General features: G+C 37.8%; 1 protein-coding gene across 3 annotated transcripts; it reads right to left on the bottom strand.

Moving 5' to 3' along the window:
* On the bottom strand, window positions 1–20,028 carry MTDH (metadherin). 3 transcript variants are annotated; one of them, XM_081325840.1, is made up of 13 exons: window positions 19,317–20,027; window positions 12,179–12,280; window positions 10,905–10,989; window positions 9,970–10,146; window positions 8,309–8,377; window positions 6,983–7,219; window positions 6,498–6,584; window positions 5,132–5,230; window positions 4,269–4,396; window positions 3,659–3,778; window positions 2,794–2,910; window positions 2,145–2,298; window positions 1–1,769 (listed from the first exon to the last, which is right to left on the bottom strand). In XM_081325840.1, the coding sequence occupies exons 1-13, from the start codon at window positions 19,788–19,790 to the stop codon at window positions 1,699–1,701; spliced, it is 1,920 nt and encodes a 639-aa protein (XP_081181966.1). In that variant the 5' UTR covers window positions 19,791–20,027; the 3' UTR covers window positions 1–1,698. The 3 variants fall into 3 exon arrangements, with proteins under 3 accessions (XP_081181966.1, XP_081181967.1, XP_081181968.1); XM_081325841.1 differs by lacking the exon at window positions 2,145–2,298 and having other exon boundaries at window positions 19,317–20,028; XM_081325842.1 differs by lacking the exon at window positions 1–1,769 and having other exon boundaries at window positions 2,145–2,344; window positions 19,317–20,028.
* Window positions 20,029–20,937: the final 909 nt, after the last annotated feature.

Here is a 20,937-nt window from a genome sequence, read left to right as displayed (position 1 = left end):
TCAATTTGCTCAATTTATTTTAACAAAATTGATGTAGAAATGTCACTGAATTAAACAAACATCTGAACATGTAAACATCTGCCATGTTCCTGAAACAGGAGTTAATACCTGTGCACATTAGAATTCATTAGGAACACTATCAATTAATAAGGCTTGTCTTCAAAACAACTAAATCCAGTTTGTTGCTTTAATTATTCTTGCATTGCAAGTTAATTTTACGAAAATTTTCAAATGTACACAATTAGACATTATGGGAGAGTTAATAGTACCATTGGTTACAGCTGTTACAAGTTTTCTGCCACATGAAAAAAAACTAAGCCAATCACATCAAATAATCATGGCTTTTCTTTAATAGTTGTTCACCAAGTAATGTTAATTATGGTCCTTTAAACACATACAAACATTTCATAAAGGCTATATACAGTTGTACATGGCTGAGCATGCACTATTCATAGATACCTGCCCGTTTAACATGATGTCATTATAGTGCTTGAAAATGATGCAATTCAACTCTCATTTTAATCAATAATTACAAGTGGAAAGATGGTTTGTCTCCCATTTTAATCCATAATTACAAGTGGAAAGATGGTGTTTTACAATTGCTGTTGTTGCATGATTTTTTTTAAAAAAATACAAAACAAAAAACAAAATGCTAACCCCATTTAAGAACTCTAGATACAGATTCTACATAGGTTAAGGCAGTAAAAAAGCACTTCCTGATACAGGTGGTCTCAACATCAATTTAATCTGTTTTGAAGCCATCATTACTCTTTTTATTTTCTACCACATCTCTGAAGAATTTTAAAAAATCCAATTAAAAAAAAGAAAAGCAATAGTGGCAGAGAAATGAATCATGGCTTTCAAAATGTCTGAGAACCAAGATTATAGGGCACCAACTAAACTCCTACTTTAGATAAAAAACCATGAGGCTTGCTTGAATATACTGCCTCAACAACTTAAAATTATCTGAGAATTTAAGTAAGAAACTATTAGAAGCATCTTTAGGAACCATGTTGTAGTTCTGATAAAAGTTTTTTAGTTTCTTGATACAGAAGTTTTGGAAGTTTAATTTAATCCACTTTTTTGCTGGTAAAATGTTTTTATTGATTAGTTCTAACACAATTTGAGTGCACATTTACTCTGAAGTCAACTATTATTCAGGTTGAGAGGTTATTCAAGAATAAAGTCTTCAGTGATACCAGCTTCTCTGTAATTATAATTAATTTCATGGTTAGCAGATTCTATTAAATATTAGAAACATATGGCAAATTTGAATAGAGTTCTTTGATTTAGGCATTAAACAGATTCAGGATAGACACCACCATTCAGTGACATGTATCAGTTTTAAAGATGATTAGATATTTAAGACAAATCCTCTTTCTCCAGTGAACAGGAAATAGAAATATGTTGTAAACAGGGCACTGTTTTAAAGCCAAGATTTTAAAAATTACTTTTTCCATAGCTTGAAAATACATTCTTCAATGAGTCTTCCAGTAATGCCATTATTTCCTGTGAAATTAGGTCACCAACTTTTTCATTCAGTTCCTATTCTTAAAGATGGTTGTGTTCAAAGCAGTTTTTTTTAAAAAAAAATCTGTTGAAAGTTATATAAAATTCTGTACAGGTTCACAAATTATTGCATAAACAGCATAATCTCCACGACAAGTGTTTCTGCAACACACGTCCATTTCAGAAAATTCACGTTTCCCTTCTGGCTTTTTTCTTCTTTTTGATTTGCTTGGGGGATTCCCAGCTCTCTTCAGACTTAGCTAAAAATGTAAGAGAAATCAAGGAGTGCTTTTAAATTGTATTTATTACATTCATTCATACATTGCATTCTACTCACTTAATCTAGTAGAGCATATTATCAGAAGTCAGCATTATTTTGTATTTCTCTTTGGCTATAAAACTTCCTTGTGTTTTCAATATTGTATTACTTAATAATATAATTTTACATGGATATGATTTCCATTTAGGTTACCAACACACTATAAAATACTAGAAGAGGAAATACTGAACATCTGTAAGCGGAACACCAGATTTGCACCTGAAGTAAGATCTATTCGATTTTAAATACAGTTTTAATAATTATGCAAATATCTTTTAATAAACCTTATATGCATTTGATATAAACAATCACTTACTTTGAGGTGGAGGCACACTGTTTTGCTTAACATTAGAAATAACTTCTGCCTCCTGCAGCTTCTGTGGCACTTGGGAAATTATCTTTTCAGAGTCACTCTCTGATACAGGTACAGACAGTTCAGTAGAAACAGCAAATGAGGGCATCTCCTTCGGCTACAATAGATCATTGTAGATCAGAATATTGAGCTTTTGACATCTTCTAATATCCAATCCAAAAATATGTGGATAGGTTACCTTTAGAAATCCTTGCTTAACCATAAAGAACTCCAAGACCCATAATTAACATTCTCATCAAGCAAAAGCCCCACATGCATCAAACTAGAATCATATAAAACATACGGACCAAGTTATAACTCTCTAAGTAACGGCTTCTGAGATTTACACCAGAAATATTTATAGAATTAATCTGCTTTTCAGATGCTGTTGTGATCAGAACCATTTCTGGTCTTATTAGATGGAAATTCCCGTGAATCTAACTAAAATCTATTATTCCTATCCAAATGCTGAAAACATCAATTTAAGCATATCTAACAACGTGCCTATTTCAAGCTATTAATGCAGCAGGCTGATTCACTAAGCTTGCACCTTATCTTAAAGAAGGAAAGATTTACAAATAAACAGACATTAGCATGCCCTTTAAATATATACCTCAGCTTGTTCACTAGTGCTGACGGTCTTTAAAGAGAAAGTTATCTCCACTTGTTGAACTTTTGAGGTATCTTCTGGAAATTCTTCTCCAGCATGTTTCTCCAGATCATCAGAATCCTAGATAGGGGAGAAAGATGACCTCATTAAAAAGAATGAGGTTTGGAGGGATTACTAAAATAACATGAATTAATGAATGAATGTGGAATCTAGTAAGAAGCTATCAATGATACAACATTTTCATGCAATATTAAAACAAACTTTTTTCAAATGGTATAGTCACATTCACATATTTTTACTTCAATTAGCTTCAAAGATAAATCATGGAAATACGAAGCAAAGGAGAAAAACTGTATTTTGTCCAGATTTAATCATGCTTTGAATAGACTTAATGGGTTCAAAGTAGTCTCATATTTCTGGGTATACTTCATAAGCAGGCAACGTACTTTTCTGTTTAAGGAGGGAAGAGGGCTTCAGAGGACATGACAATGAGTGGACAGAATCAGTATTTGCTATTTTGTCAAAGGACTCTCTTTCATAATTTAGGTTTGACTTAAGCTGACAGTATAATTTTCACATATTTCCTGTCTTAGAACAGAAAGAAATCATAGTTAAAGAATGTCAGATTAAGATCAAGTTTTGAGAGCTGTCGGTTGCCCACACCAATTATTCAAAGCATGAATATGGAAACTCAGTTTGTAGTAAATCCATTTAAAGGAAAAAAACCCATATAAGTTATGCATAGATATCAAGCAAATCATGGCTTAATATGAACCATAAGAAAAACAGATGCAATCCAGTTAAGGTTTAATCCACCCAGGGCTCATCTTAAATTGCCTTCAAAAGGCTAATATTTATTGTTTCTTGCCTGTATAGGAGAGTTAGCCTCTTCTCCCTGCTTTTTCTTTTTCTTCTTTTTCTTTTTTGATTTGCCACTTGCAGTACTTTGTTGAGCTGCTTCAGGCTTTTCTTTCTCCTCATCTGATACCTAATACAAAACCAGAGAGATCCATCAATATCACATTTGTACCTTAACCCTAATCAAATATATCATTAATATAAGTTTTAGTTTCAACCTTTCTCCAATTATAATTTAACAATAAATTACAACATGCTATGGTAGTCATGATGCAAAACCCTCTTACATAATTACACACACACACACACACACACACACACATATTTTTGATGACCTAGCTCAGGGGTCGGCAACCTCAGCTCTTTTATGACTCGTGGACTTCAACTCCCAGAATTCCTGAGCCAGCTATGCTGGCTCAGGAATTCTGGGAGTTGAAGTCCATGAGTCATAAAAGAGCCGAGGTTGCCGACCCCTGACCTAGCTTATAGGGCCACTTGTCCCTCTAAGCCAATCCTATGGGCACTTTGGGTGTTCTAGTTCTTTCTACAAAATAAGAACCATCAAGCTCAAAGAGTACACATCTTACTAACAGTTATTGCAGCAACTGTTAATCTGATACCTTTTGAGTTTCAGATAATACTTCTTCAAGTTGTGGAACGGAAGGAGGGTTTTCTTCTTCAACCCAGTTCCCCCATTCTTCTGCTGGGGCATTCCAGTCAGAAGTTGGATCAGCAGAAGAAAGCCCATCTGTGAGAAATAAAGAAGTTTCGAGTGGATGAACAAGACAATAAGGCAAGAATTACACAATATATGTGTAATTTCATGCCATATATTTTAGTAACAAAAGCTTGGGGATAGGAATTTGAAATATTCCTTCCCAAAATAAATTTAAAATCGTTAAAGATAAGCACAATGATAAAACAACTCAGTTTTCTGATCTTGCTCTGATGCTAAAGGCAACCTTCTACACAGATACAAACAGAAAAGCCTTAAATTCAAAATAGAATGACAAAAATAAAGGATAGTGGATCAGTACTTTAGAGGAATCAATTTTAGTCCTCTATAAAAGAAAAAGTAGAAATTTAGAAGGAACATTGCAGTCTAATACTGATCAAATTATTTTTGAAATTTGCCTTTCAAATCTTTCATTATTGATACAATATTGAAATAAAATTTAAAAGTAGAACATGGCTGAATAAACAATTTAGAAAAAGCCAAGTAGATGTTGCACTGATAAAGAAAAAAATACATTTTTTGGTTTAAAAATTTTGGTTTATCTTTTAGATTGAATTTGCTTGGATGAACATTTCAAGCATTAATTGTTGATTAAAGAATCTATGCTTGTTTTTTGCAAAACTATTTTAAAAACATATGGATAAATATTTGATGTTGTTTACCAGAACAGTTGTGAAGAGGAATAGGAATGCAAAAAAGTAAATGCAAATTAAGCAAAACCAGGTAAGATTTTAAAAAGGAACATACTTAATCCAGACCATTCGTCATCAACAGGTGCCTGATTACGATTTAAATCCCACTGAAAATCTGTAGTACTAGGTTGAGAAACAGATTCGCTATTGGATCCTAAAAAGGGACAGAATATATACCCAGTCACTCCATGAGAATAATATGTAGGCCCATTATTCCAATTAACTTTTATCAGATAGAGACTGTCCTCAAATTACAACCATTCATTCATTCACCCTTCAAAGTTACAGAATGAATGAATTGTAGCTACAACTAGCCCTTGAAATTAGCCACTGCAACACCCCATAAGCATATGATCAAAATTTGGGCAATTGGCAGTCCATCTGGATTTAAAATCAGCACTTTGACCCTCCTTCCATGCCTATCTCCTAATTCCCCTTTGGCTGCCCTGCACAGTGGCACTCCTCAGCAGTGGCTGAAGTAGAGACCTGGGGCCTTCAGCAGTCTCAGCCGATTACCACTATGCCTCTACTTCAGCCCCATAGAGTATCACCTCAAGCCCCATGTCACAGCCTACGGAACAAAGCCCTAGCTGCCTTAAATAATCTTTGCTCTGCCATCTTGCTACCCTTGCATTCTGCACTCACTGGCCTTGCCACTCCCAGCTGACCTTTATCTTCTTCCCACGGTTGAGGTGGTTTGCCCAGCCTAGCCTTATGTGAAGCAGCCATTCTTGTGCTACTTTGGAAGATTTCTGAGGATTTCTAAAACTTCGCAAGAAGGCTACACTTGCCATTCTCCAAACTGCGGCAAAGGGCAGCAAGGCTGGCAGGGCGAAGAGAGTGCAAGGTGGTGTGGCAGGCCTGCCCAGCACAGCCAGTGAAGTACAGGGCAACAAGGCTGGCAGAATGCAAGATGGCCAAAAGGGCAGAGATAGGGGGGAAGACGGGGGGGTGGAACTGAAAAGAAGACAGTCTCTTTATCGTACTGAGGCTTGGGATTGGAATGGATCATATCAAGAGTAGTTTGGATTAGAGTGGGACCTCGCCTCACAAATAGTGAGATATTCGGCTAACAATGGCAACAGGGATATTGTCGCTAAGTCATTTGGTCATATGACATTGTGCTTTACAACTGCATTGCTTAGCAACTAGAATTCTAGTCCCAATTAGCATAATCATCTAAGGACTACTTATATAGGATATATGCATCAGATTTGCTTCTTTGTTGTCACAGACACTAATGATTCAGCTTCACTGACCTAGGCAACACAGTATTTTCATAAAAAGAACAAGCACAATCCTTCCCTTTCCCATATATTGAAAATACATTGAGCTGAACTTGGTGAAGCAAAAATACTTCAAATTTTGGATTTTACCAGAGCCATAAATAAGACACATGTGTAGTTCTTTTAAAAGCATACCAGAGACTGTAGGATTAAGTCCCAGGGGAGTAAATGAAGCAGAACTTTGTTCAGGAGTATTAATTCTTCCATCCACTCCAGACCAAGCTGTTAATAACAACAAAAATAATAATATGTGTGTGCTCATATCATAGATTTTCCCCCACTGGCAATTAGGAATATATTCCTAAGAGAGGGTCCCACATATCAAAGCAAATCAGCATACTTTTGCACTTGCACAAAATCTTATTCCCATTTAAAGAAATATAATATGCATATATTATGCATGTGTAAAACCCCATTATAATTTAGTAGATATTCTGCTTTAACTGACACCCTGCCCTCCTTTCTAGACTGAGGTTATTGTGCTTTGAAAAGTAAGGGATAAACAAAATTCCAGGATCAGGAAATTAAGGAAACATTCTCACGGTTTTCTATGTTTTAATTTTAGTCCTTTCACAAAACCAAAACCAAACAAACCAGGAGAAACAAGCACTTAATCTTACCTATACCAGGGAATAAAGTACGTTCACCCCAGGTTCTGCCAACCAGAGATACTCCCCAATCCTTCCCATTTCCATTATCTCCAGCATCTTTTCCCCAGGCTGATGTCTCATTCTTCCTCTTGCTACCTGCAGAGGACCCTGTGGTCCATTTCTCTTCACTTGCACCAATCTGAGGAGAAATCTTAATGGGTTTTTCATTCCAGTTGCCTCCGTTGACTGTGGGGCCTTCACTCATTCCTGAAAGAAATTTTAAACAGGGAACTTTGTTTGCTGTTAAATACGGTAGTAAAATAAACATATGTTACTGCAATTATGATCTGAATATTTTCCAATATTATATCATTGCTACTATGTTTTTAAGAACCAACTCGTTTCTGGCTTCATACTTCAATATTCCTTTTGATCCACAATTCTCTTTTAATAACAGTTGGCTGCTCGCTATTTCATGATGATCAAAGTTGATAACACAATTGTTGCCTCTGAATTACCAAATGTCAATAAGTAATTTTGTAGTTCAGACAAACAGAAAAAGTACAGCTTATGTGATTTTTTTGGTTTCTGTAAAAAGGGAAAAATTGTTGCTCACTTCCATTTAGGATTTTTCAATTTTTTGGCATATTGTTATCCAAAGCCATGACTGCAGAGCAGCCTTTGATTTCCTTCTAGCTATAGTTACTGTGTTGGAAAGAATGAGTGGAGGAGTTATCAAATAGCATCCAGAGAACAAATAAATTTGACCATCCTTAGGTTTGTACTGTTTTGTATTGTGTACATTTCAAAACAATTATCACAAAATTACTTATGTAAGATTTATTTCTGAGTAAGCATATAAAAGATCAATCTATAAACTTCCCATTCGTTTAAACCTGAAGCTCCTGTAAACTTCAAGTTTGTTTGAATTATATGCATATGCATTTCATTCATATTCATACTTATCAAGAGATAATTAAGGCTACAATATACATAAAGTAAAAATATGCAGTGTAAATTATAAAAGAACTGTATAGCCCTTATGTTAAATATCAATATTAAACATTAATCATCTGAATAATTGGGTAAAAGCCGGGAAGTTTGGCACTCTCAATGTATGTTGCACCCATCCTGCTACTACATCTGATGGTATACCTCAAAATTCATCAGGATAGAGTTTAGAAATTCTTTATTAATATACAGCATGAATTATCTTGCACTATCACAATATATCTGACTTTTTACCTTTGATATAAATCAATGCCCAAAATTCAAGTGATCTTAGAACTTAAAAGAACCACGTTGTGAAATAGATAATGATAATGATAATAATAAAAATAAAAAAAAAGTAAATACCTTGCTGGAGTGTAGCATCACCTTTTCCAGATTTAGAATTGCTAATTTGAACATTCAAAACTGGATCACCTTATTTAAAAACAAAGGAGATAATTTAATTATCAAATATCTTCAGTCTGTTATTTACTGCATATGAATAGGTAACACAAAGCCTAAACCCAAGAAATCAGTGATTTTATACTTTATTCCAAAAAATATCTAGCCATGAATATTTGGAACACAATTTTATTTTGTTGCTTAAGAATAAATCAGAAATCATATTTATAACAACTGCAATATGCTGTGAGATACTGCAGTTATTATTTCCTTCACTGATATATATGATCTGTCCAGAACTAGTGAATTTTAATCTGTTATTTAAGTTACAAACAGTATTAGTCTTTTTGGCCAACATTCAGCAATTGACACGTGCCATTTGATTGAGATAGTGGCCATAGAAAATAAATCTACAATTCAGCCAAAATATACATTAATATTTTCCTGATAAAATAGTATTAGTATTTTTTTCTTGTGGAACAAACCTCAGTTATAGAGAATATAAAATTTATTCATACAGTGATTGTGTTGTCATGCTATAAATATCACAGCTAGAGATTTATTCCATATTTTAAAAACTTAAAAGTAATATATAATTTCAAATACTGCATTTTTAATGGCCTGAGCTTATTTATATCTCCTTTTCAAACTTAATAAACAATGCTACTACAAAAATATAATTCTTTTCTCTTATTTACTATTCTTGCCTAAACTGATTTATTTGGCATAAACAATATAAATGATCAGCTTGCTAACATGTGTGTTTACTACAAAATGGCTAGATTGATATGCCCATAGCATCAAACTATAAACTGCAGGTCACAATCCAGAATGGACTAATATATGAACCTAGGCAATATAAGGGAAAAAGTGCACATAAATAGGCAAATAAATGAAACAATCATCCTCTAAACCAGGGGTGTTAAACTGCCAGCCCGTGGGCCAGTTGCATCATGTGAAAGCTGTGCCCACCCCAGCTCTGGCAATGCGAAAAAAAGTCGTAATAAATTGCAACATGTCATGTGATGCGGCAAGTTTGACACCCGTGCTCCAAACCATTGAAGTAACAATAAAAAATTGAACATAATTCATCATGTTTAGGAAATCATCAGGATATTTCAAAAAGTGTCAAGTATCCATAAAGACAATTTAGTATGTGTGTGTCCGCAAACTTCATGTGTCCTTCAACTAAATCTCAAAAAGGTCTGAGTAAATCTTATAAGAATCTCATGGTCTTTTCTGAAAGAAAAGCTACTGCAGCAGTTATAAAGATTTATCTGCAGAACATAACTATGTGATTTATTATTTTTAAACTACATATTTTAGTCAGAAATAAATTACACAACATGCAATATTTGTATAAGGACTAATTTGCTTGCATCAACTAAACACAGTTCCAAAACTAACAAAGGGGGAAGGTACCGGGGGAAGACTATACATCAAAACAATACAAACACATTACCTATAGATATTTATACTCAAATGTTTTAATTAATAATAGGGGTTTTAGCACATATTTAATTATACACAAAGAAGAGCTTTCTTTATACCATGGTACTTTCTTTTTCTTACAGCCCTATCCTTAAAGATGAGAAATAAGAAATAGAAGAAAAATCATGGTTTACCTTTATTTTTTCTAGGACCAACTGAAAATGATATTGCAGACGTTATCTGTTCAGAAGATACTGTTACTGGGATTTCCATGGATGGTAAATTTGATTCTGACCCAGCATCAGTCAGTACCTTGTCACGTTTACGTTGTTGCCGTTTTTCTCTATTGCTGATTTTTGTTTCCCATGCACCTGAAACAGTTGTAAGAAAGCAATAGTGAGTCAGTAACATACTTTTCAAAATGCGTACAAGGAAACCTAAGGTCTTACTCAGGAACTTATCAGGAATTATTAAATGAGGAAATCAGATCCTGATCCAACATATGATCAGAAGTGCATATCCAGGAATCTTTAATATTATTATATTAAATTTGGATGCTAACAAATCTCTGCAGGCTCACATGGCTTACAACAACATACTAAAATATACACACAGTAGCTTCCAGTTCTCACTTTTGAATATTTTTAGTGCAAATATAGCTCTGGCTGCCCTGAACTCTGCAGATGAAGTTTTTATGATTAAAGACTGATTAAGCTAAACTGATATGTAATGTGTAATGATGCAAGTTTAATTCTGCTTTCTATATACTGGACAACTTTCAAAATTCAAAAATGATTCTTAAAGCAAATAGGAAAACTTCCAAAATTCAACGTAAAAGACTGAGCTGTTAATATGAAGAATATCAGTCTATTAAATGGTTAGAAACATTAGTCCTTTTAAGATTCAAATAGGAACTATGGATTTTTAAATGATGGTTTGCTTTCTGTGGACATAAAGGTTCCTTTCATCTGCAAAAAGCTCAGGGTCTAAAGGAATTTTCCTTTTGGTAAAATGGAAGTAATGCTCATAATCCACTTCCTCCCACTGCAATTTCCTCCCAAAATTTGCACTGGACACTGGGAGACATCTTGAAGTCACAGGGAAATGTAAATAATGTGTTTTTCAGTACCTTCATCGGCTTCCTTTCCATCACCACGTAACTGATCTTGAGCTGTTTTAGCATCTCCTTTTGTTTTTTTCCTATTTTTCTTTGACTAAAGTAGAAGGAAAATATTTTCTCTCAGAATAAATTAATGCTATCAAAATGTCTGAAGCTCAGCAACAGGAATGACCCTGGAAACATGATGAATTTATGAACTTTTTATATTTTAATTTCTTCCCCAAAAACTATAGAGTGCAGACAACAAAACCAACAGTACTTTGATTCATACTACTTACAGAAGATACACACTTATATGACAAAGTATCTTAAAGACACAATTTTAGATACACTTAAGCCTCTTTCAACTCATTGGGTGTTATTTCTGAAAAAGCTTGTAATAAGGCACAAAAACTTTATTTGCATCAAGAAAATCAAGATGCTGCTTGTGAGAAGCTGGTGGGGAGCTCAGAAATCACTCCTCTTCCTTAGCTGACCCACAGTATTGTTTTCAACTTTACTGAGGAGTGGATGAACAAATGGAGCTCTGGACCACAAGGAAAACTGCACCCCTGCTCCCCATCCTGGTATGTTCTCAAGGGCTTGGGAGGCATCTGTGATCAATGGGTGAGCACTTTTTGTCTTTGGAGGAAGGAGCCCTTGAGGGTTTTGCCCTTTATGGGGGAGGCTACTTTACACTGCATCTTTTAACAAGTGACTGCAGAGTGTTTCAACAACCACAACTGAAGGCACAGGTTGCAATTCCTTTTGTTCAGTGCTATCATAATTTTAATTGCTGAACGACTGTTGTAAGTTGGGGAGACTGTATTATGCACTTTTGAAGACAGAAAAGACTGTTTCTCTAGGCCAGGGGTAGGCAACCTTGGCTCTTTTATGATTCATGGACTTCAACTCCCAGAATTCCTTCAAGTTGAAGCATAGCTGGCTCAGGAATTCTGGGAGTTGAAGTCCATGAGTCATAAAAGAGCCAAGGTTGCCTACCCTTGCTCTAGGCTTAGAGTTGACCCACTCTGACACAAGACTCCCAAGACCACAGATCACAACATAGAAAATTCATTCTTGGAGGGAATTATTATTATTATTGATCATCACACAGCCAGAAGTTCAGACTGGATTTGGCATTTTTGTCTACCTATTGAGTCCTTACCAAGGACCTGGGATAGGCAGATGTGGATGTTTGATGGTATTACAGATATTGTCGCAGGATGGAAGCACTTCCTAGTAAGGATTATTATTATTATTAGAAATTAAAGTAAAGTATCATTCATTAACCATTAACCAACCTTTTCTGTTTTCTTTTCCATATCCAATGTCTGCTTCAGGTTCTCTTTTCGTGTTGTTTGTATTATTTCTTCAAACACATCATGAGCTGGTTGACCATTAAGCTGAATATATGTATATATAGATATATATTAAATGATAAATTTTATGCATAGAAACAGGCCTATCTATATTAAATAATTAATTACTGTACAACATAAATATTTATCAGTATTTTATCAATTTACATGAAATGTACCAAGGATATAGTGACTTTAATTGCTTAGATGCTGGATAATAATATTATAACTAATGTATCATGCTATTCACAATTTTTTTATACTGCCTCCTTTGATTCTATGCAATCAATAATAAAATCATGGAATAATTTACAAATAAAAATTTAAACTGGCACAATGTAATTAAAAACGGTTATCCAGTCACCATCAACTCAAATCTAATGTCTCATTAAAAATGATTCTTCAGGACTTTCCAGAATGCCAGGAGTTAGAGGTAGCCTTATCTTTGGGAGAAGCAAGTTATATAATGTCACAGCAACAGGGGGAAGGACTGTGATCTAATTGACATCCCTTTCTCTACTCCCTTATACTCTTAACTTCTAAGAATGAAGTAACTTAAACTCTAACCTCTCCAGAGAAAGCTAAAATAGATGCAACAGTGCCACTTCATTACCAGTTAATGTTAAGTTTAAACGGTAAATTTAAAGCTTGCTTTCAGTTAAGTATAGACCAAGACCACAAAAGTACCATCTGAGATTGCATCTGCTATTTGGTTTCGCAAGAATGATACTTCAATAGAAGCAAAACCCTGTAATAAAGCGTTGCAGTTTGAAGTTCTCCTATTCAGGAAAACAATAGACAGAATTTTCACTGCTTTGTTCACAATTTACAATCCTAAATAAGTTTTACATAATTTACATTATTTGCTTGCCCCGTTACACATTTTTCAAGGCTGTAAAATATGTTAAAATGTGTTTTAATAGAATCCTACCCAGTCTTTGATTCAAATTGTTGGGCTGTTGTAGTGAATGAATGAACTTTTATTGTCACAAGTACAACCATTGAGATTGGCTGAGCCTCCCTTCGTGCCCCCACCCACAACTTACAGTGACACAAACCCTCCATCTTATTACACCATGTGAGCTAATTGCTAATCAGTTTAAACTGATCTTTTAAAAAATTGAACATTAATGTTCAATTTCACTATTTTAAGCGTTTTGGGCACACTTATAAGCAGTGTATAAATGCTTAAATGACATTTCTAAAAATGTATACATTTATCAGGGTAGATTTGTACCATATATATTACATCTTCTGCTTCATGTTATTTTTATAGAAAAGAAACAAATTTCTGGAAAACCTATGCATGATCTTCTATTTCATATCGATTAAGTGGGCAGTCCTTAAGATATCCAGCATAATCTGGAATATTCAATTTCATGCCCAAAGAGTGAATTAAGGCGTAGGATTCCAATAATTTGAGCAGGATCAGTAAGAAGAAAATATTTTTTTTTCTCTTGGCTTTGAAAACTGTTTTTCTCCACCCCGAACCAACCCAGCGATGCCCTCGCCGTGATGTCCCGTTGCCTGGAGGCGTCCAGGTCTGGATGGGGAGAAACAGGCTTCATCTCAATCCTGCCAAGACTGAGTGGCTGTGCATACCGGCATCTCGGGTTAACCAGATTATTCCACCTTTAACGATGGGGGGTGAGGTGTTACCCCCCGTTGATAGGGCTCGCAACTTGGGCGTCCTCCTGGATTCACGGCTCAATTTTGAAGATCATATAGGAGCCGTGACCAGGGGGGCTTTTGCCCAGGTTCACCTGGTGCGCCAGTTGCAACCCTATCTGGACCGAGATGCCCTACACACAGTCACTCATGCGCTCGTGACCTCCCATCTAGACTACTGCAACGCTCTCTACATGGGGCTGCCCTTGAGGACCACTCGGAGGCTTCAGCTGGTGCAGAATGCGGCCGCGCAAGTTGTGATGGGGGTTTCCCGATACTCCCATGTAACACCTCTACTCCGCGAGCTGCATTGGCTTCTGGTTGCCCTCCGGGTGAGATTCAAGGTGCTGGTGATGACCTATAAAGCCCTAAATGGCTTGGGTCCGGGATATCTGAGGGAACACCTGCTGCCGGCATCAAGTTCCCTTCGTCCAGTGCGCTCACACAGGGAGGGTTTTCTTAGGGTGCCGCCGGTAAAAGACTGCCGCCGGATAACACCCAGGGGAAGGGCCTTCTCTGTGGGTACGCCTGCCCTCTGGAACCAGCTGCCCGTGGAGCTTAGGACTGCCCCTGACCTTCGTTCATTTCGCGGGGATCTGAAGACCTAGCTCTTTGAGCTCTCCGGCCTGGCTGAGAATTTTTAACTGGGGTTTTTATTTTTAGGGATGATTTAATCTTTTTAAATTGTTTTTAACTTTTGTACTGGTTTGGTTTTAAATACCCTGTAAACCGTCCTGAGTCCTTCGGGAAAGGGCGGTATATAAATCTAATAAAATAAATAAAATAAATAAATAATTGGCATGACTATTAGCTATGCTGCTGACACATGCCACTGAGAAAGACTGCTGTGCAAGTGCAGTGGCTAAGGTAGTTTTTATTTCAATGCAAGTTTTGAAGAAAGCTGGAAATGTATTCAAGTAATCAGACTGTAGTAATTCAGTTTTGCTGGAGGTATATCATACATTGTAAATCTTCTCTAGAACATAAAGTATGAAATGACAGGTAAATTGATAGCTCACCTTGATCTGAGAAAAACTTAAGAGTAGCACACTACCTCTTTCAGGTAGGTTACAGACCATGCATTCTCATATGATTTATTCTAACCAAATAATAGTTGTACCATGGAACAGTATAAAACCTAATATAGGGTCCAACCAAACCCTTATATTATGCAACCATCCTAAAAATAAACAGTACATTAAGATAAACTTTTTAAGTCCTATAAAGAGGAAAACAGATTCACAGAATGCAAGAGAGAATCCATACAATGGAAAACTAAAATAAAAAGCTGTCCTCTAAGAAGTACCATTTTCCCTATTTTAGTCACCTGGTAGGCAACATGAGAGCTGTTAAAATGCAGTAAATTTATGCTACCACTGAAATATTTTTTAAAATATATTGTTTTAAAGTCAAGCTTTCAGTAACAATTTTTGTTTGTTGATGTTTTGGTACCAGATTAAATATAATTATGCTCCAGCTATGGTTTTCAAAATGTACACTGATGCAATCAAATGTGGAGCACAAAGAATAGGAAGAAATTTAAATTTTGTTAACTATAAACTGTTTTCAGTACTTTTTTGAACAAAAATATGTATAGAAGTCTGTTAAATACTGTAAGCAAGAAGATGATATACAATAAGGAGACTGCATGCTTTAAATACCATATATAGAGTCTATAAATATGTCATTTAGGTTAACAAACAGAATTCTGGTAATAGAAACTAAGAAATGGATAGCTTGCTTCTTAACATTAATGCAGGGGCGTCAAACTCAATTTCATTGAGGGCCGCATCAGCATTGCGGTTGCCCTCAAGGGGCCGGGTGGGTATGGCCAGGGTGGGCGTGGCTAGAGTGCGTATGGCCTACTGGGTGGGCATGGCCAGCTCTACAACGTTCGCATCAAGGGTGCCTATGGGGGCCTGGGTAGGAGTGGGACAGATCTGAGGGTCTCTGGCAGAAGGAGGGTCTCTGGGCAAGGCAGTGGGGGCTGTTCCCTCACTGTTTCCAGGATGGCTTCGCGGGCCACATGAAACCACTTTGTGGGCCGGATCCGGCCCCCGGGCCTTGTGTTTGACATGTCTGCACTAATGCATAGTCAGAAACTCTACAATTAATTAGGTCTTGGGGATCCAGGTCCAAACACTGCAACTTAATGTGGCTGGGCAGAAAACTCATAGATAAAATAGTAATACCTTGACAGAATAATTTCTATCACAAATCTTTCTCCTTCCCCACATACGTGAACATAATATCTTCTCTTACTCTATTGCTCAATATTCTCTCTCAGAAGGAATACTGCTTCACATACCACAAGGAGGAACATCTCCACATGCAGACAAGCTCTGCTGGTGAAGACCAGGCATTCCACTTCAACTATTAACACTAAATCTGTGCAGGTCTGTAGATTTGAGTGGGTAAAGATGCATATAGGTACTCACATTAGAACTCTCAGCAACTCCTTAAAACAGAGGTCCCAAACCTTGGCAACTTTAAGACTTATGGAATCCAACTCCTGGAATTCCTGGCTGAGGAATTCTGGAAGTTGATGTCCACAAGTCTTAAAGTTACCAAGGTTGGAAACCCCTGCCTTAAAACATCCTTGTCCTTTCTTAGAATAAAGTAGCTGTCCTCTGTAGCTGTTATATAAGCCCAGGAAAAGATATAAAATACAATAGAACTGGAAGGGACCTTGAAGGTCTTCTAGTCCAGCCCCTGATCAAGCAGGAGAACCTACATCATATGTTTAAGGAGTTGCCACTAGGTGCAAAAAGTACTCTAAAGCATCTTCTTCCTTCAAATTCAGAGCACTGCATAGTCCAAATATCACTGCTAGCCAAATATGATCTGTTTTGTCTTGCAGAGTTATAACCTGAATGAACAGAGCAGAATAGTAATTGCATACAAAAAATTCCACTGTAAACATAATGGGGGACAGAATGTACAGTACAATCACTGCCATTCAATGGGATGGAGAAAAGCACTCAGCAGTTATCACTCTTCTGTCATTCCCTCATCTCTTTTGTATCCAAATTTCTCTTATACATTTTGGGACCCATTCTGCACCCATTTCTTCTTTCTCTGTGGGGCACAAGGAAAGCCTATTCCTATGATCACTACTCTGCATCAGGATGCAATTTCTTCACCAGATGTTTCTTCATGGAGATGGTTATCTCCTTGGACTAAAGGTCTTGCTTCCTCCAATTCTGTACATATCAAGCAGATAAGCAAGAGAGAAGGCATACTGTTTGCATAGCTGGAGCAATGCACCTTGGCATCTACCGAACCAGTGATTAAGACCTACAAGATCTGCTAATTGAATGCTGCCCCTCCTTTTTATCCTAGCAATCTGGGGCTTTAAGAGCAACAATAGCAACCTAAATTGTGCCCAGTGTCTGAAGGGCATAAAAGCAGTTTATCAGAATATATGAAACTGCCAACTGGCAGAGGTTTTGAAAGAAGTGATTTGCTACACAATGTGAGCAAACTACTGTACTTTTAAAATCATTTTTGCAAAAGACACGTCTGCTTTAACAAGGGAAGTGCTTCATTTGCACTAATGGATATTGTAAACACCACTTTCAAATGCTTTGCAAAGCCTTACCAAAAAGTAGGTTTCCAGAAGAAAAAGCAATTGTAAAAGGTTGGCAGGTTCGTCTGGAATATTAAGATGCAAAGGCGGATACAGACACACTAACTGGCATTTCTCTTTCCAACCATGATGAACTCCAGGACAAGCAATCTAATTCTTTTAAGATCAGTAATAATTCCATTCATTGGCTTAAATCAAGTGTAAACAAGCTGATACTTCTGTGATAAGTTTAGGTTTCAATGAACAATTACTATTATCAATCTCAAATAATTATGAAAGTCATTATCTAAAATATCTGAAGACAATCAAGTTATCAAGCACTGATTCAGAAATTACTTCACTATATTAGACTATAAAAATACTTGAGGTTATCAAAATATAACCAAGAGCATACAATTCTGAACACAATGTCTTTTAATGGATTTTCCAATTCCATATTAATGCTTCCAATATCATGCCCACAAAATAGTTTATTTCAAATTCATACTGCATTGCTATTAATGCACTGAAATTAATAAACAAGCAAGACATGTATCAGAATCTGTAGTATTATAAACTTTGGAAATCTAACTTTACTGTTCTTTACATATAATTTTAGGCCTATAACCTTTCAAATATGCCAGTGCACCTGATAATGTGGACATGTATATTTTGTTTTTGCACATAATTCTGAACAAAATTTATAAGCCTTAAGCAAACTGCAGCAGGACAAAGAAATATTAAAATCTGTGTATCAGTATAATATTTCTATTATAGCTATTGTGAATATTCATTAAATATTTATCTCGATTCAGAATGATCAAGCAATTAATATTTATGCTGAAAAAGGTTTAACTGAATCAAACCCACTGAATTGTAGATCTAAAATTAGTATTAGTCGATTAAGAAACATTTTGTCAACACCAATTGAGCAAATGTTAAAATCTGACCTTGTAATCCCAGCCAAGGGTTATTGCTTCAGATTTTCTGTGCAGCAAAGTTACGAAACTCAGGTGTGGATCTTCAGATTTTGTGACATACGCATAAGCATTCTGATAGATGCACACTGCCTCTTACTAAAAACCTGACCAAATAGTTAATTACTATGACATTACCTACGGGAGCACCTTCTGCCAATGTCAGCACCCCACCGTCCTGTGCGCTCCCACAGAGAGGGCCTCCTCAGGGTGCCACCGCTCAAGGAATGTCGGCTGGTGGCCCCCAGGGGGAGGGCATTCTCAGTGGGTGCGCCAGCCCTCTGGAACAGCTTGCCAACCGAAATCCGGATGGCCCCTGACCTCCGCACCTTCCGGCGCGAATTAAAAACTTACCTGTTCCAGCAGTCCGGCCTGGCCTGATAGCTCTAATTGGGGTCCCAGTTTGTATTTTGCTATTGTTTGTTTTTCACTATTGTTCATTCTGTATGCCTACCCTATTCTGTACACCGCCCCGAGTCCCTCGGGAGAAGGGCGGTTTATAAAAACAAATAAATAAATAAATAAATACTTATAAAGGAAAACCAACTGTAGAATGCTAGTAATATCGCAGTAAGCAACCCCTCACCAGAGCAATCACGAGCACTGCAACAAGATTGCAGATTATTGCAATGAAATGAAAAATCACGCATTAGGTTGTTCTGGGGAGCCCATTATCTGACATTAATTTGAGAATACGAAGAAGGCACGACAGGGTACAGGTGAAGGTACCTGCGAACAACTTTTCAAAGCGAAGAGGCATATAGAAACCTACAAAATCTCAGCGAGATAAAAGTGTCTTGAACCCTGGGCCTTGCAACACCCACATCTCCTTCATAGCCACTTTGACACCCGTCGCCCTGGTACCCACCCTGCCGCTTTTCTCCGCTGCCTTCTTTTTACTGCGCTTCTTCTGCTCTTCCCCCTTCAGCAACAGCGTCGCGGCAGTCCCAGGAGCCCCCTTGTTCGAGCCTCCGCCGCCGCCTCCCGTCAAACCCGGGGTCGCCGCCGTCTCCTCCTCCTCTTCTTCCTCCTCCTCCTCCTCTTCCTCGTCGTCCTCCTCCTCCCCCACCTCGGTCGCCCTCCTGGAAGGCTTTCTGCGAGCATCCCCTCCACGGGCGCAGGCCGCGGCCCTCAGGAGCCCCAGCAGCAGCAGCAGCGCCAGAAGTGACGTGGAGAGCAGGACGAGCCAGGTGGGCAGATGCTGCGGCTCCAGGCTGGCAGGCAGCGGCAGGCCCAGCTCGGTACGCAGCAAACCCACCCCAGATGACAACACGTCCCGTAGCCGGGCCGACACCTCCTCGGCCTGCTGGGCCACGGCCTCCAACCAGTTCGGTGCAGCCATGGCTCCAGCGGACACCGAGCAGGCAGGCGCTCACGTCACTGCCAACACATCGCCTCGGTACCAATTTCGAAGGCCCTCGGCGGTTCCGCCGCCCTTCCGCTCCGTCGACAGGCAGAAAAAGACAGCGACTGGCGCCTCGCTTCGGCGGGGAGAAGCGCCGCCTCGGCCTCCCGCGACCTAAGAGAGCAACGTCACCCTCCGCCGCCGAATGTCGGCGGCCGCAGAGTCCAAGCGCGCACGCGCGCCTGGAAATGCCTCGCACGGGGCGACGAAGACAGTCACATGGGGTTTAGGGAGCTGTCGGTTGGGGAGCGCGGACGGCGCGCGGATGCGTCGGCTGTCTCCTCCATCTTCATTGGTGGCGGCTCCTCCCGCCCCGCTTTTCTTTTATGGCCGGAACCGAAGAGATGCTCCTAGCGAGCCTGACAGAGCACGTCATGCCTTGCCTGGGATTGGACGGCGGCGAAGTTGTAAGGAATCTCGACGTGGCAGCGATTTCCTCACGGAGGCAAACGAGAGGAGGAGCTATTGTCCTCGATCTCACCAATCAGAGCCTTCGAAGGAATAAGATTGACACAGTGCCTGATAGGGGAAGTCTTTTTTAAAAAAATCTTTTTTCTAAAAAATAAATAAATTAATATAATATTAATATACAGAAGGATATTATAATTTTATTTGATGTCCATGTTAATATTTAATATCTTCAATGTTTTCTCATTATAAGTACACTGGATCTTTAATCATACAAGATAACAATAATTCATTTTTAAATGAAACCAAAGGCACCCAAGCCAGTCTCCAATGTATATTTCCCTAACAGGAAAAAGAAAACATGGAGCGAGGATAAGATTGCAGTTTTACTATACAGGTAGTCCTCAACTTACGACCACAATTGAGCACAAATTTTCTGTGGTAAAGTGAGATATTTGTTAAGTGATTTTTGCCTTATTTTACTACCTTTCTTGCCATAGTTGTTAAGAGAATCACTGCAGATGATAAAGTTAGTAACCTGTTTGTTAAGTGAATCTGGCTTCGATATTGTCTGCTTGTCAGAAGGTCGCAAATGTGATCACATGATCTTGTGATACAGCAATGGTCATAAATGTGAACCAGTTGCCAAGCATCTGCATTTTGATCACATCATGGG

Source organism: Vipera berus (assembly GCF_964194415.1).
Source record: "Vipera berus genome assembly, chromosome: 3".
NCBI lineage: Eukaryota > Metazoa > Chordata > Lepidosauria > Squamata > Viperidae > Vipera > Vipera berus.
The sequence above is the reverse complement of the archived record's forward strand: the minus strand, read 5'-3'. Positions and strand labels throughout refer to the sequence as shown.